General features: G+C 35.4%; 2 protein-coding genes across 2 annotated transcripts; both read left to right on the top strand.

Annotated features, from left to right (window-relative positions):
- The first annotated feature begins 8,006 nt into the window (after nucleotides 1–8,006).
- LOC113324603 (gamma-secretase subunit APH1-like) lies at nucleotides 8,007–16,971 on the top strand. Its single transcript, XM_026572910.1, has 6 exons — nucleotides 8,007–8,091; nucleotides 15,625–15,695; nucleotides 15,947–16,061; nucleotides 16,594–16,719; nucleotides 16,755–16,882; nucleotides 16,933–16,971. The coding sequence occupies exons 1-6, from the start codon at nucleotides 8,007–8,009 to the stop codon at nucleotides 16,969–16,971; spliced, it is 564 nt and encodes a 187-aa protein (XP_026428695.1).
- A 1,037-nt stretch (nucleotides 16,972–18,008) lies between these two features.
- Nucleotides 18,009–19,229, top strand: LOC113324612. Its single transcript, XM_026572918.1, has 4 exons — nucleotides 18,009–18,135; nucleotides 18,288–18,364; nucleotides 18,489–18,644; nucleotides 19,225–19,229. The coding sequence occupies exons 1-4, from the start codon at nucleotides 18,056–18,058 to the stop codon at nucleotides 19,227–19,229; spliced, it is 318 nt and encodes a 105-aa protein (XP_026428703.1). The 5' UTR covers nucleotides 18,009–18,055.
- The last annotated feature ends 6,370 nt before the right edge of the window (nucleotides 19,230–25,599 follow it).

A 25,599-nucleotide genomic window follows, 5' to 3' on the forward strand; every position in this document is an offset into this window, starting at 1 on the left:
AAGGATCTCTACCAACTGCCGATGACGAAAAGAGGAAATTCTGTCAAACTCCAAAGAAAGCACATACACATTCAGTTAACACTAAACATAACTTTTTTCATTTTACTAAACATTGCTTTTATTGTGGAAAACCAGGTCGCTTGCAAAGGAATTGTAGATATCTTAAACGAGATAAAACCAGATCTAATTCTGTTAAGATGACAAGATCTGATGTTCCAAACTAGAGAAAAACTGAGACTCATAATTTCAGTTCTTCTAGTATTCCCTCCAAGAAGTTTCATAATTATATTGGGGAGAAAAAGAAATATGTTGCTCCAAAAGCTACTCATAAATGGGTACCAAAGAGGATTAATAAAGCAACGAGTACTATTAAGAAGGATCTTCCAGACAAGAGTTCGACAAGGGATAACATCTTAAAAATGTATGGAACAACTATTGAAAGTTTCAAGAAGTTGTTAAATTCCTAGAGTCCATGCATGATTTTGTTTCAAATACTTGTGGTGAGTAAGATTTTGTTCACCTCAACACAACCTGATTGTGTTCGAAGTGCATCCTCACTAAGAAGGCCTAGTACATGCAGTGAGGATTGCAAAAGAATCGGGGCGCACATATTATGTTGGGTAATTTTTGAATATGTGGAACAATTTATTGTTTCGAGCTGAGTCTAACTCGCTTACATATTTCTCGAAATATGTGTTGGTAAGCTTTCGCTTTGACCAAATTCATCTTATATTATAAGAAAATTTCCGAGTAACATCTTACATGGTTTGTGTGATACAATCATTTGGTGTAAGACTTGGAATGTTTCGATAATGATTATTTCAATATATTGAAAATTGCTTTGATGCAATAGTGTGTGAAAACGGTTATTGTCATTATAGAAGAATGTTTCAATGATTGAAATAAAGAGTTAAGAATGTAACCATGTTTGGATATAAGCATATATAGTGTGTTCGCACATTAGTGTATAAATCCACAAACCGGGAACCAAGTGTATGCATATGTGTGTATACCAAATTGGTGAAGGAGACAAGATAATTATGCGTACCCGTACGCATACTGGCGGAAGTTTTCGAACCGAAAATATCTGCTGAGTTTGGGAATTACAAAATCCTAAACTAGTCACCTTAAGTATGCGTACCCGTACGCATACTGGCGGAAGTTTTCAAACCGAAAATTTCTGCTGAGTTTGGAAACTTAACAAACTCAAATCTGGTTGCTTAAGTACGCATACCCGTACGCATACTAAAGCTGGTTACTTTGTCAAATCGGTCAGTTCATGGACTTAAACATTTAAATCATAAGGAATGCAATCTTTACAAACCGTGGCTATAATGTTCATGATTGATTCAAGTGAATCAAACCGAGTTGGTTTCAATTGTGTTTTCTATTGCAATTGAACAACTCTTTAACTAGCTAGTTTCATTTGAGTCATTTGAACTAGTTATGGTTAAGATGAATATGGTTAAATACCACGCGTATGATTCTTAATTACCTAACTTGATTTGTGATTAAAATTCTTAAGCATAACAGGTTAGAAGCAATAATCAAAACCATTGGATGTTGGTTTTTATTGTCAAAGAATATTTTTCATACACTGATGGTAACCATTCTTGGTGTAAATCCTGGTGAAAAATGTTATTCTTCCTTCTAAGCATATCAATTTTTGTTTAATTTATACAAGTTTGTATCTTAGAAAAGATGATCACAATACTTGATCCTCATGATTATATATTGTGTATTGTTACCATGAGACAGTTCTATTTATTTAGTAACACGATCTCATGAGAGACTTTCAATGATTGGTCCTTAGCTCGTATCTCCTTGTGGGATTTCTAAAATCCAATATATAGATCCTTGTCCTTGGAGAAAGGTCACTCTTGTTGTTCATTCGGGAATGATATTTTATGGGGGAGAGTTAATTTTGAACTTGTGCCTAATTTCCAAATCTTTGTGGGGAGAAGCGGTTGTGGAACATGTAGGGGTTAACTTGTATCTTAATAAACTCCTTGATGAAGTCACTAAGTTTCGACTCTGTGATATCATCTAAAGTAAAGTTGATATGTTTTATTTTGGTCAAGAAGTTTCTCTATGAAAATTTCATGAGGATCCCACTTGTTTTCGTACCTTTGCCAATTTATATTGACAAAAAGGGGGAGAATTATCTTGTAATTCACACTACATATACAAATAGTTTACGGATCATTATGTAAGGGGGTGTGGTTTTCATGTCTAGATGAAGTATTGACTAAGGGGGTGTGATACATATCACCGTAGTATTATTGTCAAAGTTGTGATACAATTGAACTTTGATATTGTGTAATAATACTATGACGGATCTTCAACAAGTACAGGATGAGCACACGCATAGTTGAAGAACCAAGGAAATCAAGCATGTCAGATTTTGGAGCTGTAATGAGTACAATCCATATGTAAAATGGTTTTGTCACTAAAATTGACAAAGGGGGAGATTGTTAGAGCATTGCTCAGTTGAACCCACTAGCGTTGGTATGTCAAGTTAGTTGTCAATTTTAGTTGCCAAAATGCATTCTTGATTTAGTATACTAAAGATAGTTTCGGACTAGATTAGGTCTAAGAAAAACTACTCTTAAGGATGAAGACTGAAGATTACAAGAAGACATCAACAAGGACTTCATCAACAAAGGTATGTGGTAATTGATTTCATTTGGATTCTTGTTCAATTCTACCTTTCTAATCTATTCAAACAAATACTCACTCTATGGAACAATTCCTACGACGGTAAATGTACATTTATGTATATATCCTCGAGGTTAAAGAACCGAAAAGCGAAAATTGTACTAAGATTTTACATTTTGCTGAAGAAATTGACATCCTGATAATAGTTTCAAACCATTTTGTTTCTTGATCTTTTGAATCTTGATCATTGACATCGTATATGTCAAATGCTTCCATAAAAAAGAAGTAATATTCCCAAAGTTAATAAACATGATTGCTGGATTTTTGTTATTTCGTAATCCATTAATAATGGATTTGGAAACTTAATTCATAAATGTGCAAATATATTACTTCATTTCCTGTTTTAGTATTATGCTATCAATCACCGCTCACATTGCGTGATTAAGAGATGGTAATAAAAAAAATATAGTGATACATATATATATATATATAACTGTATATAAAGATCATAATCATCTTTGTATCTATCTATTCAATTAGCAGAAAATATCGTTTACCCACCAGAAAAACAATTGCACGCATGAGTAGCAGATGCACAAATATTTTACCCACCATAAAATTGCGTTTTCCACATATATTAAGATTAAGTACTTGTCTTGCATATAAATGTTCTCTTAGGGCACCTTAGTCGCGCCTAGGCACTAAGGCATGAGGCAACGGGCTTGGCGCCTCGCCTCGCCTAACGCCTTTTGCAACATAGACGAGTACAAAGAATGCCCAAATGAAGACAATGATCGATAAGATATCAAATTGAATAAACCATAAACAATGCGTTAAGTTGTTGAGCACATCCATATCAAAGTATCAAAGGCTTTACATAGCCAATACACAATCATAAACATAATGTTAGAGCATTGCTCAGTTAAACCCACTACCTTTGGTATGTCAAGTTAGTTGTCAATTTTAGTTGTCAAAATGCATTCTTGATTTAGTATACTAAAGATAGTTTCGGACTAGATTAGGTCTAAGAAAAACTACTCTTAAGGATGGAGACTGAAGATTACAAGAAGACATCAACAAGGACTTCATCAACAAAGGTATGTGGTAATTGATTTCATTTGGATTCTTGTTCAATTTTACCTTTCTAATTTATCCAAACAAATGTTCACTCTATGGAACGATTCCTATGACAATAAATGTACATTTATATATATACACTCGAGGTTATTTGAGCCACGAATTTTGTGACAATAACCTTTATCCATGGAAAGGTTCTCATGTTATAGTGAATGAGCTTACGAATTCAACGAGCCAAGAATCACTCAATTCCGAGTTATAACAATGAAATTATGAGTGATTTATTAACGTAACAATTATAAATGATGTTGTAATTGTTACAGTTCGTTAGTACGAAACAATCCATGGACTGCTTGTAACGGTTCACGGACTTGGGCCCAATTGGTGATTTTTGCTTATTTAGATAAAATGGCTATTAATCCAAACATATTTGATTACCATACTAACGTGTTTGCGATAACTCTTAATTCCTGCCTAAGTTAAAATATGATTTATTCACATAAATACAATATTTGCTAATTAATTATTTATTTAATTATTTTGGAAAGAGTTGTAACTTAGGAAAGACTCCCAAATTTAGGAGAGTCTTGAAAAAAGAAAGTAGCTTTGCTTAGCTTTCAAGCTATCTTTCACTATAAATAAAGGGTTTGTGACTGCTACACGTTTTTTTATCCCCTGTGGAAAATTGGTATAAGCTCATAAGGTTGTTTTCCATGTCTTCTGTTCTTCCTGAACAAGAGTGAGATAAAAGTCTTTGTATTGGGGATCACAAATCCAAGTTGGGTTTAATCTTCGTGATTGATTATACAACTTGTAATCTAGGTTTTTTACCTCTTGTCTATTCTAAGGTTTTCTCTTTTGATATAAAGCCATTCAAGAGTTGTTGATCATAAACCCTAGATTTTGATAGATTCAGTTTCTGATCGTATACCAACACTTGTTAGTCGAAATCAGAAGCTAAAAAGAAAACTTCAATTAAGGTATCTCGTAAAAAACCTTAAGAAGTTTTAAACAAGATATCTCTAGATTTATTCTAGTTGTTCTTGTTGTAGAATCATTAGGTTTCTTTTCCTTTATTGAAGAGTATAAGAATCCCTAGTTCACAAGTTTGCTTGATATTACTTTTACCTAGTAATTGTTTTTATCAAAATAAACACAAGATTTCCAAAACCTTGATTTACATCTAAAGGAAATCAAATCGGTATTTTGTGCAAACAAAACATCGAATCGTATCAATCGTGTTGTTGTATCTTCTAAAGAGAGCCTTGGGTTCTGCTAGAAGATTTACGAGAAGAATTCCCAAAGACAATCGGTGTTGTGCTAGGAGTTTTATTAGTGCTGAAGCAGGTATTACATCTAGTCCGAATAGGTAGTAGGAATTTGGTGTAACAGATTATAATCAGTGTGTGTTTATTCTGGACTAGGTCCCGGGGTTTTTCTTCTTTTGCAGTTTCCTCGTTAACGAAATTTTTGGTGTCTGTGTTATTTCTTTTCCGCATCAAAATCATCAAATTTTAATTAATCTATTAATTTACAACTTTCAAAGGGATAAAATACAAAAATAAATATTTCAGAAAATTAGAAGGAATCCTAGCGACAAGCTGGTCTCCAACTCCTTTCTGAATAAAAATCTCTAATCTGTGGAAAAAGTCATTAACTTTCTTCGCAGTAACATCAAACCTAGACAGATGGTTATGCAACCTATTCAATAAAACCACCAGGTCATCACCCAAATCACCGAGTGTCGTAAAATCCAATGCGCCAAAACCATAACCTTGATCTAAACATTTATCAAGATATTTTTTATTTTTACGAGTAATAGCATTGCCCAAAGCAACACCTGGATGAAAACTACTAGCCCAATTACCAGTGAAAGGCGAGACCCCAGTGACATCAAAACACACATCACGACCATTGTCCCAGTTGAGAACCAGAATGTCAGCAGGACGCAACCCATTTCCCTCATTGGACAAGAAACCTAAATTGACTTCCTTCCTGGAAGGGACTCCAGCACGGAAAAGCATGTCAACAACAGTGTCACGAGCGATCATGAAGATATTTAATCCCCACATCCTTCGCACAATGCAAGTAATGATCTCCAAAGCATTCCATATCTTTACCACATGAAGTACATGAGCTATTTTCGGGAAATAAAGGAATACCCAACTGATAGATCAAAACAGCACTAAATTGTCTGGCACCAACCCTCTGATTAAGACCTTCAATAAGTAAAGCCTTGAGGAAATCTTGAGCATGACTAGCTTTGTTACATTGCCAAAGGGCACTGTCATGGATAGTCATAGCAAATTTGGATGGAAACTCCTTCATGACAACGTCAAAATATTTGACTGCCAAAGTGTTCATGGGATGGGGGGCAGTTAAATCAACGTTGACTTCAGGACCACAAACATTCGAGAACAACTCAAGAGCATGCTGAAGACCTATATCGGGACCTTGGAGAGAGGTGTTGTGAAGGATGACATATTGGAGAGGCTGTGTTTGGATACATGACGCTAAATAACAATAGTGCATAGCATCAGCCATAAAATAAATACCTAGTCCACCGTACCTGAGAGGTAAAGAAGCAATCTGAAGCTACAACAGACCCAAGCCAGGTCCATCATTCGTGACAATGTGACGCAAGTGCTGGAACAGGTGTGTGTCGAAGGCGACTTGAGAGTCAGCTAGGTACTCCTGCCTAGTAGTTCTCATGGAGAAATACAATTTAGAAACCCCTGCACAGCTTCTCAGTAGGTGTAACTCGCACTGTGGATCTTCTAATAATTTCAACACTGCATCCATCAAGGATGTAGTCTTGTTCACCCTATTACGAACCAAATTACTGCAAAAATTGTGATCCAAGCTAACCTGGCCACCAAGAAGCTTGACACCATGAAACGGCCTGCTGACTTGAGGAGGAAAAACACTATCACATCTAGCGTCTACCGAAGGCCAGAAAACCTCGGTTTTGGAAACGTTCAGGTGAAGCCCAAATTTACCTCCTTCGGTTTGAATGATATTGAAATCCTTGGAAACCATTAAAGTATCCCCAATCAAGGTTCCATCGTCTAAATACCAAGCCTGAAGGTCCAAATGGCACCGTTCAGTAATCATTTTTACCAAAGGATGAGACCGAGAGGGTCACCCTGTTGAACCCCTTGTGCTGACAATGGGTTCTAACCTCTTGCAACATAGCAGTTCTATTCACCATATTAAAGGAGTTGCGAAAATCCACCAACAACATTGACATGGAAGAGCAATGACCTTTTTCTAGGATAAGTCGGTTAACAGAGTGTAATATAGCTTTACCACCACAGGGACTCCAACACCAAACTGGAAATCCTCTAAATAAGAACACGTTTGCTTACCAACTGCTTGCGATGGAACTTTGGAAACAAGGCGTCTCCACACGGTACCAACATCGATGGGTCGAATGCCCCCATCAGGCTTAATAAGAGGCGTAATAGGTGCACTAGCTACGTATTCTCCCAACTGTGTAGGGCATAAACCCTCAAGCCACGGATTTATCACCCCGTTAATGGAAGTCAACAATTCATCAGCGACGGCCTCGGCAGATCCATTAAGAGCATCCAATAGGTGTTGAACCCTTAAACCGTCTCTATCGCAAGAAGTACCCCACGGAAAACTTCGAATTCTTCCAAGGACCATCTCACAGGATGAGACAACACTGCCAGTAACCGCAGGCATGGTGGGGATGACGGGAGGAGGTGCATATGGATGTTTATCAATCAAACCCTTCAAAGTGTCCTCTCTAGTAGGAGCGATACCACTAGAGGTTAAAACCTTAATAGTAACAGTAAACAAACCATTCCTGATCTTTTTCTTACACACCCTAAGGTTTAAAACTTCCTGGCTAACTTTCTTACGCTGCGTCTTCTTGGGATGTCGATGTTCTGCCAACAACTCGTGAATCAACTTGAAACAGCCATTAGGATCATACCATTGTGAGATAGAGCGATTGATAGAAGTTGCCTGCAACTTCTTTCGAACACCCGACTTCTCCTCTTGACTGTTTTTGGGAATATATAAATGCAACACACAAACAGGCAAGGGCAATAATTGAACCCAATTAATGACATCCCTGGGGTTTGATAACACTCTATCTAAAGTAAACTTCAGTACTCTAGAGAATTGTAGTTTACATTTAGGAGGAATGTTCTTAACAGTTTTAAACTGTTTTTGAAAAACCCCATTTAGAAGTTCCAAGTCGAGGCAAGCAGGACTTGTGTAGTTCATCCAAGTCATTACAAATGGCAGGGAGCGCCAACATAGGAGGAGGGGAAGGAGGGAAGGATATACCGTGGATAATGAACTCAGCTTCTCTGCCATTACAAGGTCCGGAAAGAAAACCACCAGGGTGTAGCTGAGACTTGCAATCTCTACTCCAAGAGTGAATCTGCATACAATCGCCGCATAACCACATTTGGAGCTGAGACAATACCACCTCATAACCTTGATAAACATCATGAACAGATTCCATCCTGTGTCTACAACGATCAGTTTCTTTCCCATTCAGAAAACGTTTATCGTTTAAGTGCTTAATCAGAGACCCCCTGACATAACCTCTGCCTCCAACCCCATCACTACAACTATCGTATCCCTTGAAAGGACAATGGAAGAACGAACCAGTTTGTGATGATGCCTGGGAATCACACCTGCCATGTGAAAGGATAGTTTTAGGCATAACCCTAAAAAAACAAACCCTAGGTTGATGCTCCGCAGAAGGGAAGCAATCGTTTGGAGAAGAGATCTTCCACCCAGAGAGGAATCACAGAAGAAGAAAGAGGGTTGATCAAAGAAACCCTAAATCCTTCACCGGAAACCTCACGGAGTCGCCTTCACGGAGTCGCCGGAGACTCTCTCTCCAGTTGTTTAAATGAATGAATTATATTTTATTTATATAATTGAAATGATACAGGTTGTACGTTAATCAATCATAGTTGTTAAATCCGACCTTGTTTGTTGGATAAGACTTTATTGATCTTGAACAATTGATTTTGTTATTTTCACATTGTTAGACCAGTCTGGACTAACCCTGTTTCAAGTGGACACTGTGTTGAAATATTCCTTTAGTGATTGTATCTTAAAGAGGTTTATACACGGTGGATATTGAATAGGTTGTGATTAACACAGAAGATTTTGGTTCAAGAGCTTCACACTAAAATCAGGTTTACGGACTTGTTTCTGTTTAACTCTGATTGTGTTGAAATAGAGATATAGATATTTGATATACTTTCTTTTAGATTGAGTCTGACTGCCTAGTCGATTCTCTTGAAAGTATATTGAAGAAAATCCTCTCAGATTGCCAAACGAATTGTTGGGTGTGGTTGTTACACCCACGCATTTTCACATAAAAAACAAGTGAGTTCGCAATAATTAATCTACTGTGAAGGTCCAATTCACCAATTGTTTAAGTTTATCAGAAAATCACCATATCATCCCGAACAATCTTTAAGGTTAACATTGATACGGAATGCCCCTTATGGGCCCGACAAACTCAGCAGTAGGGTTGATAACCAAGAGGATGCTCAACACAATTTATAAATAGTTCGCAAACATCGTTAAATACGAGTATCGAACAAATCATCAACAAATATTGATGAAAGTAACTTACCTAAGATTTATCCGTATAAAACAAGATCATAAAAACATGTAAGTATTAAATCATAGAGCTGGGCATAAGCTCAGAATTCGTCAAATGCACCAAATCATTGAGTTTGTGCGAAAAACCTGTTTTAAACCACTTACACTCAAAAATTTCCATGAGATTTGTACAAGTCATAAACTAAACCAATTTTTTTTATCATATATGAAGCCTGTTTTAAAAACTATATGAAGCCTCTATTCATATAAAAATTACCAGGAAAAAAAAAATAAATTCAACATCTCAAAGAAATAACGACGTAAGTATAAAACATCAATAGAATTCAAAAATTTCAGATTGCAGAGCATGTACTCAAAGAATTGTGTAAACTTCGTTACGCGACAAAACTGAATGGTTCTTGGCTCATTTTTAAAGAAAAACATAAGCTACCATATAAAAGTTACATAAAAAAATAATAAGCTCGGGACCAAGTCTAAAACACACTAAAAAATTCTGTCAGTAATATTTCAACCAGAAAAACTATTGATCTAATATTACTCACTCAAAAATTCGTACACGCTTTGTTTCTCATGTGAATCCATTGGTTCTTGGCTCATTTGAAAGAAGAAAGGTTAAGCTATCATTTGGAAAAATATAAACGAAAATAATAAATATAGTAACAAGGTAGGAAATCTCTGGAAAAATCAGACATAAATGTTTACGGAAAGATATAGTTTTAAGAGTTCAAACTTGAAATTTTCTTCCCCGACTTCATTACTTATCGGAATCTATTGATTCTTGCACAATTTTAAAGAAGAAAACGCCCTCTTTCATATGAAAAATATAACCAAAAATATAGGTTAAATGAGATAGATGTAAAACTAGTTTTAAAACAAGACAGAAAGATGATTTCATCAATCTGTGAAATGCTTTAAATCAAATTCCAAGATGAAGTAGTAATTATTTCCAATAAATTCAAAGAACCCATGGATAGATTTACATGTAAAATAGGTCAAACATCAAGTTAGATGAAATGCCTAACTTAATTCATGAACCCTAAATTTGAAATCAAATGATAACAAACATGCAATAGCTCATCTTACAACATTTCATAAGAACATGAATTAAATTAAACATGAAACCAGAGAATAAAATTTCATCAAAGTGAATTTAAAGTGGTTTCAAGTAAGAAATTCCCCCTACATTTTGTACAATTGAAGCTTCCAAAGAAGTAAATCAAATCGATTGATTGCAAGATATAAATGAAGCTTCAATTCCGAGTTTCAATTTCGTGATAAAATCTCTTTGCTTTGCTATAGGAAAGAAGAAAATCAAGAATGAAAGGAAAGAGTTGATTTCGTCAAAATTTCAATAATGAAAACTTTTTAAAGCAAACAAAATATCTAAAATGCCCTTACTTCATATTACATTCGACGCATACCCCAGACAGGTGTCGCTTTGCGGAAATTCGAGTTTAAATAACTCTATTAACGTCCGTATACGCTACGAGCAAGCTCACACGAGGAGAAATATAGTTTTCTCAAGCAAAACTCAAAACAACTACACACTACATATTGCGTTATTTCTAGTCTCCCAATCCAAATGGATTGGGCTCGCACCCTAATATTTTATTAAAAAATATTTGGATATTACGACATGCTTCAGCAGTTAGTGTCATTGTAGTATGTTGGGTACTTACAATAGGGCTAAGGGATACTTCTACTAGCCCGAAATGAAGTAGGATATCATGCATTTTGTTGCCAGTTGATGTTTGTCAGTGCAATAGACATGATCATACTTCTCCCGTCGATCTTCTACAACCTTTACCTATACCTAATACTGCATGGCAACATATCTCAACGAATTTTATCGAAGGACTTCCATTATCTAATAAAAAATTTGTAATTTCGGTGGTTGTTGACATGTTGACAAAATATAGTCATATTTCATTGCTTTAAGCTATCCCTTCACAACCATTTATGTAGCTAAGGAGTTTCTTCACCACAACTTTAAGTTACATGGCCTTCCATCTTCCATGGTTTCTGACAGAGAAAAAAAATTTATCAACCTTTTTTGGCAGGAGTTATTCAAATCAATGGGTTCCATATTAAACCTCAGCACAACTTACCATCCTTAGATTGATGGCCAAATAAAGAGAACCATTGCATGCGTGGGACTATACTTAAGATGCATGACATGTACCACTCATAAACTTTGGGATAATTGGTTTTTTGGATGTTGAGTGGGTAGGAAATCTTGAGGACAAATGGTCAATTTAATAGATTTTGTTTATTCTTTAGTGATAATCCAATTTTTTGGTCTTTAAAGAAACAACTCACCTTTTATCGTTTTTCGACTGAAGTAGAATATCAATCACTTGCTCATACTGCTGTTGGGGATTTTTAGGTTTGCAAGATTCTTAAAAATTTACATGTATTTTCACCTTCATCTCCTACTATATCCCGTGACAACAATGGTTAAATTGCCCAGTCTTCAAATCTTGTATTTCATAGTTGAATGAAACATCTACTTTTGACTTCCACTTTTTATGGGAATTACTGAAATCTCAATCTATCTAGGTAACATATGTATCTACACATCGTCAGGTGGAGAATGTGTTCACGAAAGGTCTTGGTGCTCCAAAATATGAATTACTTTGTGACAAGCTGAAATCTCCTATTCAGCTTGTATATGGATAATAACAGTCTTTATTTTCTAAGCATGTCTCGTATAAGAGTCTGTATCTTATCCTTATATAGACTAATATATAGATTACTCCTCTTGATTTCTCTCACTATCACTATCATGCTTTTACCGTGAAATACTACTTTCATCACTCAAAAAGTGTATTTTTCACCACAAACACAAAGTTATATCCATAGCAAATACCAAATTAGTAACTACTCCAAAGATAAACTAATACCGTCTTTCCTCACAAATATAAAGAATAAAAAGCAGAAAATTGATTGTTTTCCTCCACGATTTATATGGACTGATACCATTTCATATAGGACAAAAATTCTCAAACAATCCTGATCGTTGGATTCACTAAATGGTATGGGTCCCTAGTAGTGTCGGTATCATCCCATATAAATCATGATTTTCCTCCCACAAAAAAATAAGTCTTTCACTCTTTTAATTTTTAACAGTAGTCACACACAACTCCCTAAAGTGCGAGTCAATCCTGAACTCGATTGTTGAAGATCATCACTACCAAACCCATACCAACAAAGACTAGCAGATTAGATTAGAGTGTTCTCATCAAAAAATACAAACAAATAATTAGATTCGATTCTTATATAAAAAAACCCCAGTGTTGTAAATGTTTATGATTGTATTAAGGAATCTGATTCAGTTTGACCCCCGCAAACAAGATCTTTGTATTTCAAAAAATAAGAAGAAGATCTGCACGTGGAAGCTTCCCAGTAATATCCTCCCAAACCCATAAATATTGTCATTTCTAGAAAAGACTTTTACCTTAATCGGTGAATCAAGTGCACAAAGTCTTCAGAGATTCAAGAGGCTAACTGTACCTTAATTGGTGTGAGACTTGGTTAGGCCTCAACTACATTCCAGTCCGAAGTTAACTTGTAGTAGGCTAGAGTCTGTAGCGGCTTAATACAGTGTGGTGTTCAAGTCTGGGACTACGTCCCGTGGTTTTTCAGCATTTGCGGTATCCTCGTTAACAAAATTTCTGGTGTCTGTGTTATTTATTTTCCGCATTATATTTTTTTATATAATTGAAATATCACAAGTTGTGCGTTTTTCAATCACAGTTGATAAATCCGACCTTATTTGTTGGATATAACTTGATTGACACTCGGACATTGGTCTTTGGTACCATCCGAGTTATTCTCATAACAATCAGGTTCACGGATTTCTATCTGTTTGATTTACTGATTGTGTCGAGAAAGAGATAAAGCTCTTTGATATCTTTCTTAATTGAGATTCATTAATTAATTTGGTGCGCTCGGAGTTATATTGGAATTTAGTCCATACGGATTGCCGAACGAAATATTGGGTGTGGTTGTTGTACCCCGTGTTATCTGTCTTTGCTAAGCCTGTCTCGTATAAGAGTTTGTATCTTATCCTTATATAGACTAATATAAAACTCCTTTTGATTTTTCTCACTATCACCATCACGCTTTTACAATAAAATACTACTTTCGTCCCTCAAAAAGTGAATCTTTCACTTTTCTGGATTGAGTTTAGAATTGGCTCGCACAATATAAAGTTGTGTGCTTAACCAATACCAAACTAGTAATTACCCCAAACCTAAGTACTATCCTTCCTCGCAAATTTGGAGAATAAAAAGAAGAAAATATACTATTTCCCCCACAAAAAGTGATTCTTTCACTTTTTTAATTTTTAATAGTCACACAGAACTCCCTAAAAGCCAAGCACTATGATGCTTAGTTAAAGCATATATAACAACCTCACTTAGCTATATATAGCTTAGTTAAAGCTAAGGGAAAAGGGTCTCAGGACAACCTCACTATGATGTTGTGCCGTCCCTTAGCCATACTGCACGAAAACTCAGATTCTGTTGAAATAGTGGAAAACAGAAACTGAGTTTCTTTTTTCTTTTTTTTCCCCAATTTTTTTCCGTTGGAGTAATCGTATAGGTTAATATATAGGTAAAAGAAAGAGTTTTAGTAAGAAAAAAAGAGTGAAAAAGAGAAGTTTTAGTGTAAAACTTTGAAACCAGAAACAGATACTCAATTTCCGTATAAAATCCCACGAATACACAATATCCGTTTCAACTAACAAACGAATACTCAGTTTCCGTAAAACAGAAAATCACGCGATCATTTCCTTCCTTACAAGGTGTATTAAATGTGATCCACTTTTAAATAAATGTAGCTAAGGAATATCGCTACACTTAAACGATATGAAAGACCATAATGTTTAGATTTCGCCTACAATTAAACTATAACGAAGTGAAATCGCTTTCCATGGTAGTGCTTGGCCTAAAGTCTTGACCCATGGACTAGAAGATTAGATTAGAGTGTTGTCATCAAAAATATAAACAAATACTCCCTCCGTTCTTAAATAATAGGCTGAATTACTTATAGATCCTATTATAGTGTTCTTACTTAGTGGCAGGTCCACCCACTAAAGCCCAGTAAGCGGAGGTCCATAATAAAAAGAAAACAGAAAAATGGACCCAACTTTTTAAGCCCTGGTCCTGCACACATGTGGAACATATGGAACGTATTTTTAAATACCGAAAACACCCTCAAGTATATAAAAGCAGTAACCAAATCCATTTCTTCTTCATTTTCTCGATCTATTCTTCTTCTTCTTCTTCTTCTTCTTCTTCTTCTTCTTCTTCTTCTCATCTGTGGTTCGGTGAAGAGCTCCGGCTATGAAGATCTTCTGAGGTGTTGATCAATTCGTGAACTCAAACTAAGATTAATCGGTAGGTTCACTTCCTTACTGTTGGTATAGTTTAGGTTAGTTTAGGTTTTCATTTTTCCTTTCTTCTTCAAAAGCTTATTTTAATTTAGGTTTTTTTTCTTCTCGGATTAGAGAAATTTTCATGTTTATAGCAAAATCTAATGTTTAGGTATTAGATCTGATGTTGATAGTAAACTGGAAGAGTTTACTTTCGTCGATTTGGTATGATCTCTGAGTGTGTTTGTGTTGCACCGCGTTTTTTAATTGATTTTTGGGTTCGATCCATGAGTAGGTATATGTAATAATGAAATATTTTCTTTGATTCGGTTATATTCAGAGTTTTGTCATTGTTTTTGGGTTCGATCCATGAGTACGTATGTGTAATACTGAAATATCTGCTTTGATTCGTTTGTATTCAGAGTTTTTTCATTGTTTTTGGATTCGATCCATGAGTGTATTTGTGTTGCACCGCGTTTTTTAATTGATTTTTGGGTTCGATCCATGAGTACGTATATGTAATACTGAAATATCTGCTTTGATTCGTTTATATTCAAAGTTTTGTCATTGTTTTTGGGTTCGATCCATTAGTACATATGTGTAATACTGAAATATGTGCTTTCATTCGGTTATATTCAGAGTTTTGTCATTGTTTTTGGGTTCGATCCATGAGTACGAAGATTTTTAGAACATCTTGATCGATTCAAGAACCCAAATAGATTCTAGCCTTTGGTAAGTTGATTTTCCTTATTAATACTTGGATTTTCCAAATAAGGATACATGTAAGTTTGACTTAGGGAGGTGTTCTACCTAGATTGTAGAGTTAGCTGTTTGATGCTTCCCAACCAATAGCTTGACATGTATAGTTTCCAATAAACATTAAACAGCATGGTGGCCGTTTGCGATCCTCTTAGTCACTTCTGCCGGTTTTCAAGAAATTCTAAGGGTTTTCTTCCGAGTGTGTTGAAATTTATCCAATTTTGTACTAGTTAATGTTTATTAGAAAAAGTCGTTTTTATCAGTAAACCTCAGGATGTCTTTTCAAATTCCTTCTAGGCAGAATTCAGTTTTTCAATTAAGGAGACATGTAGGGAGGTGTTCTGCGTAGAAATTATTGTAGAGTTAGCCGGTCAATGCTTACCAACCAATAGCTTGAAATAAAAAAGTTTTTCTGTTCTTCTCTTGTTACTTGCAGTAGGAAATACTAAGAATGTCACTGCTAACTTTATTCTGTACAGGAAGTTGGAAGATATCCTGGATACTTTTGCTGACAGAGTTTCTAAACCACACCTTTATCTGACTGATAAGATGCAAATCGCCCTTGGTAAGATCTGTAGATAGTTTTCTTTTGATCTCCTATTTCCCCATGAGAAGCTTTATCGCTATTGCTAATCTGAGAACTTACTACCTATTTTAGTACCAAACATTTGTTAGCTTTTTGGTGTTTGACTTGGCGAGTCTGTAAATATACGAAGCAAACTATCCACATCACATTGCACTTCATTCTTGAATGATTTGCCCAATTCAAATCATATTGTAGTTTTATTTACAATTTGCCATCTAGTTTAATGCAAATTTGAGGATGTTTTTATAATGAGTCATAGGAAATCTCCAAAGTTCAAAATGCAGTTTTGGGCACATCTCTTTGATAGGGCAAATTATTTGGTCATTTCACTTGTTCAGCTTGTGCCATTATAACTAGCTCTGCAATGTTGGGCATTCCAAAGTTCTGATGTCCTGTGCCCCGACTTGTGTTCTTTTAGAGTTAGCCAATTGCTCTGCAATGCTCTCATACTCTTGAACCTCAGTTTTCTTCTTGTTATCTGTGTGCTTACTTCATTGAATTTGCTTTGCAGCTGGTGGTTTGGGTCATGGTGTGGCCCATGCTGTCTTTTTCTGTCTAAGCCTGTTGACACCTGGGTTTGGTAAGGAAACATTTTACGTTGAGAGGTGCTCACCGATGCCATTTTTTCTCGTCTCTGGTGAGTCACTTCCTTGCCAGTTTTTTATTTCTTTTCCTGGTTTTCTTACATAATTTGTTACCTCCACACGTTCTCCATGGTTATAGCTTTCAATGGGTACGCAGAAGGGAACAAATCAGACCAAATATTCGTCCCAGCAGTTCATCTAATTGCAGTATCAATGGTTAGTATAAATTTTATATAAATTTTTCTGTGTTTACTGTGGATTTGTAGGTTTTCCTTTTTTTTTCCTATGATTTAATACTGTACTGAAGAAATATTATAGATTAAATTGTATGATCCTACAATATATGTGATGTAATACGTTTTCTAATTTATTTATCATTGACTCTTACAGATTTGTACTCTACCTGGAAGCAGTGCAGCAAATATGTACTCGAATTTGTAAGCATTCAGATATATAATCGGATTTGTAAGCAGTACGACAGATATGTACTCAAATTTCTAAGCAGTGCGATAAATATGTAATCAAATTTGTAAACAGTGTAGCAAATATGTAATCGAATTTTTAAGCAGTGTACCAGATATGTACTCAAATTTGTAAGCAGTGTAGACACACACGTTTGGTAGTAATGGGTATTATGGACATTTCCATGTTTTAATTAATTTTGGACCTCCGGATAAAAAAAAGATCCGGTTGGACCCTACTATAAATAACTATATGGGCCTAGGACCAAACAAGAAAATAAATGTCTAAAAAAATTAGGCTGGTTTCCTAATTAGGAAAGTCAAATGTTAATTTAGTTTTCTGGGACCACTTTTCTCTTAACTTTTTTTTATAACAAGTGTTATGTGGACCATTTCATTATACTTCTTTTGGTGACAAGTGTCATGGGGACCATTTCACTTCACTTCTTTTATTGACAAGTGTCATGAGGACCATTTTCAATGATTGATTCACGTAATTTCCTTAGTTTTTTCTAAAATAAAAACCAGCCTATTAAAAAAGAACGGAGGAGAACAAATAATTAGATTCAAATCTTTTTAATCATATAAAAAACCATCCTTTGTTTTTATTTTTAAATGTTTGTGATTGTATTAAGGAATCTGATTCAGTTTGACCCGCAAACAAGATCTTTGTATTTCAAAAAAAATAAATTAAAAAAGGATCAGCACGTGGCAGCTTCCTAGTAATATCCTCGGACCCCAAATTTTTATTTCACTTCTAGAAATGACTTTTTATCGTAAATAATTCAATGCCGCGAGGCTTATATGGTAAAATCGAAACAAAAACAGTAGTTTTTTTAATTATGATAGAAATTGGTCAGACAAAAAAAGGGAGATGAGGTTCTTAATAATTAATTATGACCGTCTGACCCTCCCTTCACTCGATGAAATGAATCAAGTACTGAGATCTTCTCCCTTGCTTCAACTACCAAACCCAACGCCACCACCACCACCATCCTTATCCCCCAGGTACGTCCTCTCTCAGACACATCCTTTTCAATTCCTCCTCCTTCTTCTTGTTAGGTTATTGATATCTGAGGTTTCAATTCCTTAATTTATCGCTAAAAAAAACTAAGATTTCCCTGGCTAGGGTTAATCTTTCTTCTTCTACTTGTATACAGGTTTATTATAAAGGTAATTGGCAAAGATGATGAATTGGAAATTTCAGAGATACCGAATGGCGTGATTCATTTTCAAGGTTCCAGTTAAGAAGAAGAGATTAAATTGATTTATTTATTGAATGTAATCCATCTCAAATTGGTTACTATTTTTATTTATTTGATTTGGATCTTAGTTGTTGTATTACTAATCTTTGCGTACAGAAAGATTAGTAGTAGTACGACTTGTCCATTTTCATAGGAAGGAGGAGGAATTCGACATGCCGCCTATACAGAAATTATATGAGGCTTGCAAATTATCGTTCTCTCCTAATGGACCTATTTCTGAAGAAGCTCTCCAGAAAGTAAGGGCGATGTTAGGTAAGTGCTTTTCATCTTCAATTTCATTACTTATTTTCTGTAAATGTATGTAAACATAATTAGTTGCTATTTCCTTGCGTAATAATCCTATGTTAGTTTAGTCTATAGGCCGGTGATAAACATTCTGTTTTGTCGTTTTTTTGCCGAATCAAATCAACTAGTAGTACACTTTCCAAGGAAATAGGTTGTAACTGCTTTCATAATTTCGAATACCAATGTTTTTCTGTTATTCATTTAACAAGAGTAAGGATATGGATAAGGCTCATATGGTTGTACTTTTTAAAAGACTCACAGTTAGCTTATCCCCTAGTTATCATGTTTTCACTATATAACCTTTTCCATTAGCTACACTTGATATATTTGATGTCTCTTTCTTTTGGTTAGAATCATTCTGTTAGTCAATTTTAGCTTTTAGGGACATGGTGTTTGGAAACATTTATGATTTGATAGAAGGTAGGTACTATTTTTTTGAGACATCCGTATTAAACATCTGCCCTGGTGGACTGAATTATTTCAATGAAAACGATTTCTTGCCTTCTCTTTTTTTTTATTTTTTTAAATAACTAAATATGCATTTCAGGTTAAATTGGTAACACTAGTTGATTTCCAGTAATGCTCGCGGTTTTACATTTATGGTATTGTGATTAGTTTTATCTTTTTTTACGCGCTGTAATTGTTTTATTCTATCTCTTACCATCCACCCACTTTTACTTCGCCTCTGTTACCTTCATGAAATTGATCTTGTCCAGCGCATATAGTCACTAGTTCCTTGTACTAGGTAAGTCAGTAGATCAAATGAATTACAACAGCTGGATTCTGAAAAGGTTGTTGATGATGGTATTACGGTAGAGGTGAAAAATGTTGGAAACCGTATGAAATTAGAAGGTCATTACTGTCTTACTCTAAACTTTATGAAATCCTTTAATAGGGTTTTGGGTAAGGATTGATCTAGTTCGTTTGACCTAAGCAATGCATATTAGTTAGGCGGGTTTTGAAGAACCAAAAAATATGAAAATTCCTGCTTTGATTGAAATTTCGAGGCAAACATGTATATAAGGATTCAACGGTCTATTAGGACAATTTTATCATACATTTTCTAGTGTTAAAAGGATAGTGCCAAATGGATTTTGTAGAGGGTCATTTAGATGTGTGTAAAATTCAACAGTCTATCTGACTGGTTTATTGTGCAGTTTATAAAGTTCAAAGGATAGTGCCAAATGGATTTTGTAGGATTCAAGTGTTTACTTTATACTAAAGATGGAATTGTAAAAGGTGTAGAGTCAGGGTATGCTATGACCGGAAGTTTTGCCTGAATAAATTACGAGTCAACTTAGTTTTTACCAACTAAGAAACATTAGGTGGAGATTGTGGTGACAAATCTCAAATGACCTGTAGTGGCAAATCAGTGCTTGAGAGTTCAACTTAGTAGTTAATTAAAAGAGTTCATGGCATTAGTTGATGGCTGGGACCTACACTCTATTCTCTTGTATTCCAGTTGTTCCAAAAAAGTTACAGACTTTATTTTGCTAGTTTCAGCAAGATTTAACGTTCCGAGTCTCTGTTGATGTAGTTTTTTAAACAGGTTAAACTACTTTAGGCAGTCTATCACAATAATAGCCTGGATCGATATAAAATTTAGATTGTCTGTCAATAAATTACATTCTCATGTACCTATTTCAAATGTTGTCTGTTGTAGTGTTGTACTTGGTTGAATGTAGTCTAATGCAGCCATGTTACTAGTGAATTTTCATAAGCTTCAGCAACTGGTCTTGGAATCCTTCAATCCCTTGAACCCAAATATCTTAGGAAATGTTACTAGAAGAAGCTAAATCCATGCTTTTCCATAGCACATATTATGCTGTTCGATTAAAAATCTGATTCCACAGAATCCGGGTCCCCAAAGAGAAAGCATGGCCAAAAGTGTGCATTTGACTTGTTTTCATAGAATTCCAAAGAACGTCTTCCCTTACCTCCCCCAACAAATTGTTTATGTTGAATTCCTTCCTTGCTATCAACCACAGCCTTATGGTTTCTGAGCATTAGCCCTTCACTTGCATCGAGTGGTTCCATAACTACTCTGCAAATTTTTTCCCTGTCTTTATATTAGCTTACAAGTTACAAGTCTTAGTAGCAGATTTTTGGGGAAAAGTTTTGCCTTTTCCTTTATCATGTTGTATATAGATAAGTCATTTTCCCCGACACATGTTGTATATAGAGAAGTCATATTCCTTGACACGCTTGACATGTGTTTTTTTTTTGTTAATCTGTTTTTTTTTTTGTTAATCTGGAGTAGTTTCTGACAACAGTAAAACTGAAAGTCAGGAACTTGAAAGATGAAGACTGAAGATTACAAGAAGACATCAACAAGGACTTCATCAACAAAGGTATGTGGTAATTGATTTCATTTGGATTCTTGTTCAATTCTACCTTTCTAATCTATTCAAACAAATACTCACTCTATGGAACAATTCCTACGACGGTAAATGTACATTTATGTATATATCCTCGAGGTTAAAGAACCGAAAAGCGAAAATTGTACTAAGATTTTACATTTTGCTGAAGAAATTGACATCCTGATAATAGTTTCAAACCATTTTGTTTCTTGATCTTTTGAATCTTGATCATTGACATCGTATATGTCAAATGCTTCCATAAAAAAGAAGTAATATTCCCAAAGTTAATAAACATGATTGCTGGATTAGTTGTTATTTCGTAATCCATTAATAATGGATTTGGAAACTTAATTCATAAATGTGCAAATATATTACTTCATTTCCTGTTTTAGTATTATGCTATCAATCACCGCTCACATTGCGTGATTAAGAGATGGTAATAAAAAAAATATAGTGATACATATATATATATATATAACTGTATATAAAGATCATAATCATCTTTGTATCTATCTATTCAATTAGCAGAAAATATCGTTTACCCACCAGAAAAACAATTGCACGCATGAGTAGCAGATGCACAAATATTTTACCCACCATAAAATTGCGTTTTCCACATATATTAAGATTAAGTACTTGTTTTGCATATAAATGTTCTCTTAGGGCACCTTAGTCGCGCCTAGGCACTAAGGCATGAGGCAACGGGCTTGGCGCCTCGCCTCGCCTAACGCCTTTTGCAACATAGACGAGTACAAAGAATGCCCAAATGAAGACAATGATCGATAAGATATCAAATTGAATAAACCATAAACAATGCGTTAAGTTGTTGAGCACATCCATATCAAAGTATCAAAGGCTTTACATAGCCAATACACAATCATAAACATAATGTTAGAGCATTGCTCAGTTAAACCCACTACCTTTGGTATGTCAAGTTAGTTGTCAATTTTAGTTGTCAAAATGCATTCTTGATTTAGTATACTAAAGATAGTTTCGGACTAGATTAGGTCTAAGAAAAACTACTCTTAAGGATGGAGACTGAAGATTACAAGAAGACATCAACAAGGACTTCATCAACAAAGGTATGTGGTAATTGATTTCATTTGGATTCTTGTTCAATTTTACCTTTCTAATTTATCCAAACAAATGTTCACTCTATGGAACGATTCCTATGACAATAAATGTACATTTATATATATACACTCGAGGTTATTTGAGCCACGAATTTTGTGACAATAACCTTTATCCATGGAAAGGTTCTCATGTTATAGTGAATGAGCTTACGAATTCAACGAGCCAAGAATCACTCAATTCCGAGTTATAACAATGAAATTATGAGTGATTTATTAACGTAACAATTATAAATGATGTTGTAATTGTTACATTTCGTTAGTACGAAACAATCCATGGACTGCTTGTAACGGTTCACGGACTTGGGCCCAATTGGTGATTTTTGCTTATTTAGATAAAATGGCTATTAATCCAAACATATTTGATTACCATACTAACGTGTTTGCGATAACTCTTAATTCCTGCCTAAGTTAAAATATGATTTATTCACATAAATACAATATTTGCTAATTAATTATTTATTTAATTATTTTGGAAAGATTGTAACTTAGGAAAGACTCCCAAATTTAGGAGAGTCTTGAAAAAAGAAAGTAGCTTTGCTTAGCTTTCAAGCTATCTCTCACTATAAATAAAGGGTTTGTGACTGCTACACGTTTTTTTTATCCCCTTTGGAAAATTGGTATAAGCTCATAAGGTTGTTTTCCATGTCTTCTGTTCTTCCTGAACAAGAGTGAGATAAAAGTCTTTGTATTGGGGATCACAAATCCAAGTTGGGTTTAATCTTCGTGATTGATTATACAACTTGTAATCTAGGTTTTTCACCTCTTGTCTATTCTAAGGTTTTCTCTTTTGATATAAAGCCATTCAAGAGTTGTTGATCATAAACCCTAGATTTTGATAGATTCAGTTTCTGATCGTATACCAACACTTGTTAGTCGAAATCAGAAGCTAGAAAGAAAACTTCAATTAAGGTATCTCGTAAAAAACCTTAAGAAGTTTTAAACAAGATATCTCTAGATTTATTCTAGTTGTTCTTGTTGTAGAATCATTAGGTTTCTTTTCCTTTATTGAAGAGTATAAGAATCCCTAGTTCACAAGTTTGCTTGATATTACTTTTACCTAGTAATTGTTTTTATCAAAATAAACACAAGATTTCCAAAACCTTGATTTACATCTAAAGGAAATCAAATCGGTATTTTGTGCAAACAAAACATCGAATCGTATCAATCGTGTTGTTGTATCTTCTAAAGAGAGCCTTGGGTTCTGCTAGAAGATTTACGAGAAGAATTCCCAAAGACAATCGGTGTTGTGCTAGGAGTTTTATTAGTGCTGAAGCAGGTATTACATCTAGTCCGAATAGGTAGTAGGAATTTGGTGTAACAGATTATAATCAGTGTGTGTTTATTCTGGACTAGGTCCCGGGGTTTTTCTTCTTTTGCAGTTTCCTCGTTAACGAAATTTTTGGTGTCTGTGTTATTTCTTTTCCGCATCAAAATCATCAAATTTTAATTAATCTATTAATTTACAACTTTCAAAGGGATAAAATACAAAAATAAATATTTCAGAAATTAGAAGGAATCCTAGCGACAAGCTGGTCTCCAACTCCTTTCTGAATAAAAATCTCTAATCTGTGGAAAAAGTCATTAACTTTCTTCGCAGTAACATCAAACCTAGACAGATGGTTATGCAACCTATTCAATAAAACCACCAGGTCATCACCCAAATCACCGAGTGTCGTAAAATCCAATGCGCCAAAACCATAACCTTGATCTAAACATTTATCAAGATATTTTTTATTTTTACGAGTAATAGCATTGCCCAAAGCAACACCTGGATGAAAACTACTAGCCCAATTACCAGTGAAAGGCGAGACCCCAGTGACATCAAAACACACATCACGACCATTGTCCCAGTTGAGAACCAGAATGTCAGCAGGACGCAACCCATTTCCCTCATTGGACAAGAAACCTAAATTGACTTCCTTCCTGGAAGGGACTCCAGCACGGAAAAGCATGTCAACAACAGTGTCACGAGCGATCATGACGATATTTAATCCCCCATCCTTCGCACAATGCAAGTAATGATCTCCAAAGCATTCCATATCTTTACCACATGAAGTACATGAGCTATTTTCGGGAAATAAAGGAATACCCAACTGATAGATCAAAACAGCACTAAATTGTCTGGCACCAACCCTCTGATTAAGACCTTCAATAAGTAAAGCCTTGAGGAAATCTTGAGCATGACTAGCTTTGTTACATTGCCAAAGGGCACTGTCATGGATAGTCATAGCAAATTTGGATGGAAACTCCTTCATGACAACGTCAAAATATTTGACTGCCAAAGTGTTCATGGGATGGGGGGCAGTTAAATCAACGTTGACTTCAGGACCACAAACATTCGAGAACAACTCAAGAGCATGCTGAAGACCTATATCGGGACCTTGGAGAGAGGTGTTGCGAAGGATGACATATTGGAGAGGCTGTGTTTGGATACATGACGCTAAATAACAATAGTGCATAGCATCAGCCATAAAATAAATACCTAGTCCACCGTACCTGAGAGGTAAAGAAGCAATCTGAAGCTACAACAGACCCAAGCCAGGTCCATCATTCGTGACAATGTGACGCAAGTGCTGGAACAGGTGTGTGTCGAAGGCGACTTGAGATTCAGCTAGGTACTCCTGCCTAGTAGTTCTCATGGAGAAATACAATTTAGAAACCCCTGCACAGCTTCTCAGTAGGTGTAACTCGCACTGTGGATCTTCTAATAATTTCAACACTGCATCCATCAAGGATGTAGTCTTGTTCACCCTATTACGAACCAAATTACTGCAAAAATTGTGATCCAAGCTAACCTGGCCACCAAGAAGCTTGACACCATGAAACAGCCTGCTGACTTGAGGAGGAAAAACACTATCACATCTAGCGTCTACCGAAGGCCAGAAAACCTCGGTTTTGGAAACGTTCAGGTGAAGCCCAAATTTACCTCCTTCGGTTTGAATGATATTGAAATCCTTGGAAACCATTAAAGTATCCCCAATCAAGGTTCCATCGTCTAAATACCAAGCCTGAAGGTCCAAATGGCACCGTTCAGTAATCATTTTTACCAAAGGATGAGACCGAGAGGGTCACCCTGTTGAACCCCTTGTGCTGACAATGGGTTCTAACCTCTTGCAACATAGCAGTTCTATTCACCATATTAAAGGAGTTGCGAAAATCCACCAACAACATTGACATGGAAGAGCAATGACCTTTTTCTAGGATAAGTCGGTTAACAGAGTGTAATATAGCTTTACCACCACAGGGACTCCAACACCAAACTGGAAATCCTCTAAATAAGAACACGTTTGCTTACCAACTGCTTGCGATGGAACTTTGGAAACAAGGCGTCTCCACACGGTACCAACATCGATGGGTCGAATGCCCCCATCAGGCTTAATAAGAGGCGTAATAGGTGCACTATCTACGTATTCTCCCAACTGTGTAGGG

Source organism: Papaver somniferum, chromosome 1 (genome assembly GCF_003573695.1).
Source record: "Papaver somniferum cultivar HN1 chromosome 1, ASM357369v1, whole genome shotgun sequence".
Taxonomy (NCBI): Eukaryota; Viridiplantae; Streptophyta; class Magnoliopsida; order Ranunculales; family Papaveraceae; genus Papaver; species Papaver somniferum.

What these genes read in the sequence shown, in the direction of transcription:
- LOC113324603 (XM_026572910.1), top strand. Translation starts at nt 8,007, where the DNA reads ATGGCAGGGAGCGCCAACATAGGAGGAGGGGAAGGAGGGAAGGATATA. An exon ending in TAAGATGCAAATCGCCCTTG is followed by an intron (nt 16,062 to 16,593) that starts GTAAGATCTGTA and finishes TTTGCTTTGCAG; the next exon opens with CTGGTGGTTTGGGTCATGGT. An exon ending in GCCATTTTTTCTCGTCTCTG is followed by an intron (nt 16,720 to 16,754) that starts GTGAGTCACTTC and finishes TTTATTTCTTTT; the next exon opens with CCTGGTTTTCTTACATAATT.
- LOC113324612 (XM_026572918.1), top strand. Translation starts at nt 18,056, where the DNA reads ATGAATCAAGTACTGAGATCTTCTCCCTTGCTTCAACTACCAAACCCA. An exon ending in CCACCATCCTTATCCCCCAG is followed by an intron (nt 18,136 to 18,287) that starts GTACGTCCTCTC and finishes ACTTGTATACAG; the next exon opens with GTTTATTATAAAGGTAATTG. An exon ending in TGGCGTGATTCATTTTCAAG is followed by an intron (nt 18,365 to 18,488) that starts GTTCCAGTTAAG and finishes CTTTGCGTACAG; the next exon opens with AAAGATTAGTAGTAGTACGA.